This window comes from Hyperolius riggenbachi, chromosome 9 (genome assembly GCF_040937935.1).
Source record: "Hyperolius riggenbachi isolate aHypRig1 chromosome 9, aHypRig1.pri, whole genome shotgun sequence".
NCBI classification, from domain to species: Eukaryota; Metazoa; Chordata; class Amphibia; order Anura; family Hyperoliidae; genus Hyperolius; species Hyperolius riggenbachi.
The window spans coordinates 220807398-220816137 of NC_090654.1; the positions used below are offsets into that span (position 1 = coordinate 220807398).

At 42.7% G+C, this 8740-nt stretch overlaps 1 protein-coding gene across 1 annotated transcript in view; it reads right to left on the reverse strand.

Moving 5' to 3' along the window:
- PAX9 (paired box 9) overlaps positions 1 to 4773 on the reverse strand; it is a 64073-nt gene extending 59300 nt beyond the window's left edge. The window contains exons 1-2 of the mRNA XM_068251902.1: positions 4635 to 4773; positions 2011 to 2622 (exon numbers count right to left, since the gene is read on the reverse strand). Of these exons, the coding sequence (XP_068108003.1) occupies positions 2011 to 2622; positions 4635 to 4638 (616 nt within the window). The 5' untranslated portion in view covers positions 4639 to 4773. The remainder of the gene's footprint in view (positions 1 to 2010; positions 2623 to 4634) is intronic.
- Between the last annotated feature and the right edge of the window lie 3967 nt (positions 4774 to 8740).

Below are 8740 nucleotides of genomic sequence, written 5' to 3' on the forward strand. Positions count from 1 at the left end.
AAATACTGAAAAACTATTTTAAATAGAAAATGGAAAATTATCTCCTAGGTGAAAAGTTAGGCGAAATGTGACAGACTGGTAGGTTCCTCGTATAGGAATATTCGCTGTTGTATCTGGATAAAACGTTAGTGATATGTCTGTGTGTCGTTTGATACTTTGGACGCCCCTCACCCCCCTCCTGCAGCCTCTCTACATTTTTATAACCCGTTCGCACTTTCTCCTGTCCTGTGTCACAGCCGACAACCCTGACGATAAATTGGCAATTTAGTTACAAAAATGTAGGAAGGGGGAACGCTCCTAATGGTGTTATATATAGAGCAGCAGCAGCAGCAGCCCCGGCCAGTCAGTCTCCCCAGCACAGGAATCTCTCCCCCAAATAGCTGAGACACAGAGGAACAGCTCCAGACAGTGCCCTCGGAGGCCTGGCTGCCAATGTGGTGTTAATAAAAGAGGAAACCATTAGAGGGATCTACAAACATTCCCAATTTGTAATCTAATTCTCCAATGTGAGGGCCTTTTTTTCAGCATGACTGCAGGAAGCGGTAATCTGTGCATTTCTCCAGCAGGCTGAGCCTTTATATAGGGCAGAGTAAACAGGACTTTCTCTAATTATGCAATTAATAGGCGCTGCCTAATGTAAAGGGCCTTCTTGTTGGGAAGCAGAGGAGGTTTAGCTAGGCTGAGCTTAGCATTAGTGCTGTGTGGGGGCTTCTTGTCCCTGATAGAAAAGGGCTCCTATCCTCTCCTATCCGCTGCCTGGATTAGGAAGGAAAAAAATAAGCAGAAAATGAGTCTCTAGGTGGAACAGCCGAGCTCTCCTCCTGTGCTGAGTATGCCCAGAGGTTGTACTTTGTGCCTAAGAATGAAACCAATTATCTGACATTTGAACTTCCCGTCTGGGTAAATTTAGTCTGATTGCACAAACTCAAGGAGTGAAACTTTCCCTGTATTTCCAGCAGGCATTATGCTGATGACAAATCCCTGTTTTCAGTAAAAGTGAAATGCTTTTTCTCCGTTTAGACACGCCGGGAGGACTGGCATATCTTCCCCTTTATGGCTATTAGACGTGATGTGCCCTCAGCCTGGTCTCTGCAGCCTGCATGGCACTGTGTGCTGTGCCAGCTGCCACACAACTCCCAGCCAGACTGCAGCTCGGGGAGGGAGACTCCTTATTAGTACAGACCAATATTACCTGAGCAGGGACTGGGGGGATGTATGCAAAACTTCATATGACCTGCTATCTCTCTCTGCTCCTAACTATAGTATAACATAACTATAGCAGATAGATAGATAGATAGATAGATAGATAGATAGATAGATAGATGATAGATATATCCACACCCAGTAACTTCTTTCTGACCTATATACTGTGTATTTTCAGTGTGCTGTGTATGATACGTTGATCCATATTAACTAATACTGTGGTATGGCACAACACTAGTTCTGTATTACTGTTAAATACTTCTAGCATGTCAATGGCTGACAGCACATAATCGTGCAAGCTGCTAAACCACAAGTCACTTTAGGCCATTTTTAATGTCAACAATTTAGGCCATTTTTAAGGTTAAATGTTAACAATGATAAATTAGGGCAAGAAATGTTGATGTCACCCACCAGTGCACGACGTCTGGAGTTTTAAAGGAACATACATATGTGCATGGATTTGTATGTTCAGGGATTTTGTTATATTATATTTGTGTGCGTGTGTATATATATATATATATATATATATATATATATATATATATATATATATATATATATATATATAATTTTTTTCCCCCTCACACTTAGAATAATTTGTATACATTTATTGCGACTCTGTCTTGCTCCGTTTCCATGTGTTTTACTGGTGAGAGACAGCATGATGGCACTAGATGTAAATGCTTATTAATAATAATAATAATAGCAGCAGCAATGTTCATTTGTATGCAGCCAGATCACACTCAGCCTTGTGCCCGGGGATGTGGCTGGCATAGTGATTGGGTACAAGGATGACGAGGAGCTTACCTTGGTCTGTGATGGACCTGATCCCCAGGATGTCGGTGACAGAGTGTGAGGAGGGCCATGTCCTGGGCAGATGCATAGTGCCAGGTATGGAGTGCATTCCAGGGGGGGTGGGCACCTTGCCTCCTGCAGGGTAGGAGTAAATATGATTGTACTGGAGGGCAGAGGCTGTGGCATGATGATGCTGTTTATGATTGTCATAGTGGCTCTGCTGGGACAGATTCCCGATCTTATTGCGCAGGATCCTGCTGATAGAGCTCACTGAGGGCACGTTGTATTTGTCGCACACCCCATCTGCCAGCAGCCGGTCCCGGATCTCCCAGGCGAAGATGCCAGGGTCCCTCTGTTTGTAGGTCCTGATGTGTTTCACCACAGTCGGGGTGGTGACCCGGGGCTTGCTGCCACCAATGGCTCCAGGAAGGATGGATCCAGTTTCATTGTAGCGAGCCAGGATCTTACTGACACATCCATGGGACACTCTCAGCTGCCTGCTGATGTCACAGGGCCGGATCCCCAGCTGGGCCAACTCCACAATCCTCAGCCGGATGGCATTGGGCAGAGGCCTTCCATTCACAAACACCCCTCCTAGCTGGTTCACTTCCCCGAAGGCAGGTTCTGTGGGCGGAAAGAAGATCCTGTTTATCTGCTCAGGCCATTCAGTGATCACACCCCGTAACTTATATACACAGAGTGATCATCAGCCCCCCATAACTGATACAGTATTATAGATTATTATATACAGAGTGATCAACCCCCACATAACTGTCACAGTATTATAGCTTATTATATACAGAGTGATCAGCCCCCCCCCCCTCCCCCGCAACTGTCTCAGTGTTATAGCTTATTATATACAGAGTGATCGGCTTCCCATAACTGTTACAGTATTATAGCTTATTATATACAGAGTGATCAGCCTCCCATAACTGTCTCTGTGTTATAGCTTATTATATACAGAGTGATCGGCTTCCCATAACTGTTACAGTATTATAGCTTATTATATACAGAGTGATCGGCTTCCCATAACTGTCTTAGCAGTATAATACACAAATGAATCACCCCCACCACCTCAACTGTCTCAGTATTATTATACACAGGGTGATCAGCCCCCATAACTCGCTCAGTATTATTATGCATAGGGTAATTATATACAGAGTAATCAGCCCCCCACCCCCTCCGTTCACCCCCATACTTTATTATACACAGTCTGATTAGTCTCCATAACTGTGTCACTATTATACTTATACACTTTATTATATACAGTGTGATCAAGCCCACTACCATAACTGTCTTAGTATTATATTTACTTATACATATCGTAACTCTTCCCCTCCTCCCTTTCCCACCAAAATAAATAAATAAATAAAAAACCTGTATCCGAATTATATGTTATTTTACTCAAAATGATCACCCCCAAAAAACGATCTCGGAATTATATTTTATGATCTCCTAATTATCCTTATTATACATGGAATGATCACACCCCCATCGCTGGAATACACCTTTATTATGTAGAAAGTGCTCACTGTAGTGTTCACAGATTATTTTCCCTGGAATAAACTTTATTAGAGATAATACAATTCCTTTATTAAAAAAAGTCTATGTATCTCAATTTTTTTGCAATCATCAGCATTCACACAGCCGTTACTGAATTTCTATTTATTATGAAGAACAGGATTAGCCTTCTCATAAGTGTTTTTGAATTGCATTAAAATAACGTCATTACTGAGAATTGCTGAACATTATAGAGATTAGAGAATTTAACGTTCCTTATCTGAACCTGTAATACGGGGTCTGTATTTAGCAAAGCACACTGCAGCCACTTACAAGAGCCAACCACAAGCCAGCTTTCACTTTTCTAACTCCCCCAAGCAGTGCAAACTGCCAGTTGATTGGTTGCTATGGGTTACTACTGCCCTCCTCATCACCCCCATCAGGGCCGGGCCGAGGCATAGGCTGGAGAGGCTCCAGCCTCAGGGCGCAGTGTAGGAGGGGGCGCAGAATTCATTCAGCTGTCATTCCTAATTGTGTTTGAAGCAGAAAGAAATGAGAAAAGGGGATACATGGCAGTGACTGCAAGCCAGATAACTAGATATTAAGGTGTTGGGGAGGTTGTTGGCCCTGTGGCGCCTCTTAGTCTAATAGCAATCAGTGTGTGATGGCTGGGGGGACAGGGATGGAGGGGCGCACTTTGGTGTCTCAGCCTTGGGTGCTGGAAGACCTCGTCCCTGCTCTGACCCCCATTCTACCAGCTGTCTTAGTGAAAGCAAGTCTCTGGTTAGTGTTGTACTGCCGCTTTAACGTGACTGTCCTGCAGCTACTGTATCCGCACTCCAGACTTCCTGCTCTCCTGCAGAAGACAGGCAGATGATAGTCAATGGGGTGTGCAGTGTCACTCACAAGCCAACTGTTATCTGCATTCAGTAAGTTGTGCTACACTCAGCCATATACACCCACACTAATCACGAGCATTCCTAATGAAGCCTGCAGTCACTGTGATGCTTGCCTCTGCTAATGATCCTGAACCTGCCTGATGCTGGCTTGTAGGGACAGGATCCAGCACATAGCTGAGACAGGGCATGCCAGGGAAGTGACAGCTCTCTGGGGCTGGGATCCCCCCTCTCACTTACCCATAGCTGAGCTCCCTGGGTATCCAGCAGCTGGCAGGAGCAGGCCAGAGGGATGGAGGCTGCACAGCACTGCCTGATAGCAGGGATCCAGGAATCCAGGTGAATCAGCACCTTCCTGACTTGCAGCAACAGTCCAAGTTCTGTATTTCCCTCTAATACAACGTGTGCTGGGCTAGGGCAGGGCTGGCCTGTCATCCTGGCAAGCCACGCCCCCATGGGGGCGGGCCGAGCGAACAGCTGCAGCCCATTGGGTGCTGGCAGTGACAGACAGCAAACTGTGGACTGTGCCAATACTGTCCACTGAATCCCTTCCAAGCATGCTCTGCACCTGGATTACTGATTACAGGAGGGAAAAGGGATATTTACCCTCTGAGATGCGGTAAGTCTCATAAACACTGGAAATATGTTATGGATTCAGAGGCTCTGCTGCCTTAATTGTCCCAGTTAACCCCCTGCTTTCCGGCTGGCATAGCTGAAGCACAGAGAATCACACTCACAGATGACTGTACTGTTAGGTGGCATTATCTGGCTGGGCACAAGTTATCATTGCTGTTACTGAAGTCTGCAATCTGTGCTTTACTTCAGTGGCACCATTTATGAATGAGATTAAATATTCATCTATGCTTTGTATGCAATATCTACCCCCCCCCCCCCCCCCTCACTCACTCACTGACTCTAAATCTTTATCTGTTCAAGGCACAATAATATCTATCTTTAGGTGGCCACTAATGATAGAGTGTTGATTGTACAACCTTAGCATGTTTATGTAATATGAGAAATTACCTAAAGTATCCATTTAATGTGTATATATTCTGTTTTCCCCTCTACTACACAGATTTGGTAACACTGTACAATAAAGATTGTATCATTGGTGGATACCTTTACTTAGGTTATTTGTTATTATCTAATATCTATCTATCAATCAATCATTCTTTGTATCTTAAATCTATCTATCTATCTATCTATCTATCTATCTATCTATCTATCAGCGTTGCGTAATATGTTGGCGCTTTATAAATACAAACAATAATAATAATAATATCTATCTATCTATCTATCTATCTATCTATCTATCTATCTATCTATCTATCTAATGTAGAATATTCTATCTCTTTGAGATAGGAGTCTATCTTCGTCTTCGATTATGAATTCTACTTGCTTAGGCGATGCTATAGTTTTTGTGATAGAATTTGTGACTCCAGTTCTCATTAGCTACTGTACTTTTTCTCTCCAACGTTTCGGCCACGTACCACCGTCCTTCCTCGCAGGTAGACAAGTAAGTAAGGTAGCAGTAGACCTCCACAAGGCAGGCTGTCCTGCATTGGGCTCCAGCACAGGAAGGGTTATGCAGCCAGGCTTTGGTGAAACAGAAGAGCTGGAATGCTCGCCTGCTCCCTGGATGTCATCCTATGTGGTATGGAAGAGATTCCCCGGGTTGTTTATAGCTGTGTGGAGGTATCTGGCTCTGATTACTGGCAGGGAAATGAAGGCACATACTGTTTGTCCCAGAAGATGCGGAGATGCTGCGCCCTGTCATTCCATTCCCAGAAGATATACATCATTAGAGAGCAATAACTAGAGGGAAGCGGATCACTTTCATGGGTAGAATATCCAGTGTCAGCCAGAGGAAACACAACTATTTCATCTGACCAGAAATTACAGCAGACCAGGAGGGTGAAGTGTAATAGTGTCTATCTATCTATCTATCTATCTATCTATCTATCTATCTATCTATCAATTATTAGTACCAACATCATATATTCAGCAATGCATCAAGATCCATGAAACAGCGACTCTATGCAAAAGTATTATGGAAGCACAACTCATAAGAAAAGGAAATTCTCAGAAGGATGTTTGCTAATAATCTATGGAATCTGCCATAAAATGCAGCTCATAGAGACCAAACGTATATAAACATTCATTTATTCATTCTCTTACTTTCTGTCATATGTCGATAGGAAGGATATATATATATATATATATATATATATATATATATATATATATATATATATATATATATATGTGTGTGTGTGTAGATTGTTCTTAAATATCAATGAGCAATGTCCATAAACATGTTATTAAATAATGACCACTGAAGTCTGTGTGTAATAAAATGAGGCTTAACATGTGTAGAAAGTTTGTCTCTGTTTGTGGAGGGAATCTATTCTGTTTGTCTGATCGATCTATCGATCTATCCGATCTATCGTTTATCTATCATCATCTATTCATAATATCGCCATGGCAATACCATGCTAAAATGTAGAGTTGATGTAAGAAAGAGGCGTTCACAAGCGTGTTTAGTGACAACTCTGGGTCATTTTCAGAGGGATTAAAAATAATGGAAATATATTTCTTTCATCGGAATCATGTGCGGTGTAAAAGTGAGCACAGATTGGGTGAAAATTACAAATTACTTGTACAGTAAATCAGCCAAGCAGACCTACCGGGATACAAACACTGCGTTGATATAATCTATTCATATTAGCGCCGGTACTGTACATCATACAAGCTGTGTCTTCTGAATACAGAGCTAGTCAATATAATTAGGTTAGTTTGATTCTTACTGTTTTTTTTTGTTTTTTGTACATGTGTAGAAAAAAAAAGTTTGTAACGAAAACTGTTGCTAGTACCCAGTAACGATATAGTATTTTGTTTTTTGGTCCAATCTTACCAAATCTTTGTAGTAGAGGAATACACTGAGTGAATATACTTCCAGTGGATAATTTAGGCAGTCCCTCATATTAAACTGACGTGAGATTGAACAAAAAAAAAAAAAACATCATTAGTAGTGAGTCTTATTAAGGCTTATTCCTACCTTTAATACATTTGCCCCCACTGTATACTAATTCAAATTTCTCACCCATCCTCCCGTCTGTGCTAATCCCCTTCTCACTTCATACCTTCATACACCCTACATATTGTGTGCTATGTTCCCCCATAATAATTGTCAATGTAGATATAGAATATAGATAGATATATAGATAGATAGATATCCAACTTCGGTTCCTCCACAGGTTGGGGATACCTGAAGCCTGTGAAATATTTTAGCTGGCCCATGCGAACCTATCTATCTATCTATCTATCTATCTATCTATCTATCTATCTATCTATCTATCTATCTATCTATCTATCTATCTATCTATCTATCTCCTATGTCGGTCTATCTATGCCCAGACATTCTATGCTCAGCCGGAGGTTTGGCCCTTGGTGAGGTATCTCTCCTCGCTCGTGTGTGTTCCTGTCGGATTTGCTGGCTGCCCCAGTAATCGGGGTCTCCAGTGATGAGGGGGGGGGGGGGGGGGGGGAGTTGCTGCGTGCTGAAGTTATTTCCATAGGCAGCAGAGTGTAGACTGAGATGGCAAAGGTCACCACCACAGCACCACAGTGACTGGGCTCCGCACTTTAGCCCTGGGCAGCCTGGCATACAGCATGTTGTGCCCATACAGCACTGGGTCCCGTCGGGTAATTAGTATAATTGTTGTTGGTCTTGCTGGATAATTAGTGGGTGGAAGGGCTGCTGCTCTGTATGGTGAGGCAAGCAGAGAGCAAAGGGCAATTGGGAAACATTATACAAACAAATATTACCATAGATCAACAGTACAAGTGTTATTACTTCTATAGGAGAGGGGAGCTGTACACCACATTGCCTGATTATTAGTCCAACTCAAGGCAACCAAAACAAGGGCATTCTTCCTGCAGTCATTTATAATATACCTCAATAATGCTGAGGACAATAACGAGTATATATATATATATATACACACACACACACACACACACACACACACACACACACGCGCACACACGCGCACACGCACACGCACACGCACACGCACACACACACACACACACACACACACACACACACACACACACACACACACACACACACACACACACACACACACACACACACACACACACACACACACACACACACACACACACACACACACACATATATCACACACAGACATATGGAGAGAGAGAGAGAGAGAGAGAGACTGTGAGCGGCATTATTCATATAATATTGCATGAAGGTGATGAACTATGTAGATGAATACTCATTATATGTGCTAAATTAAAGTTTATTAAATTGCATA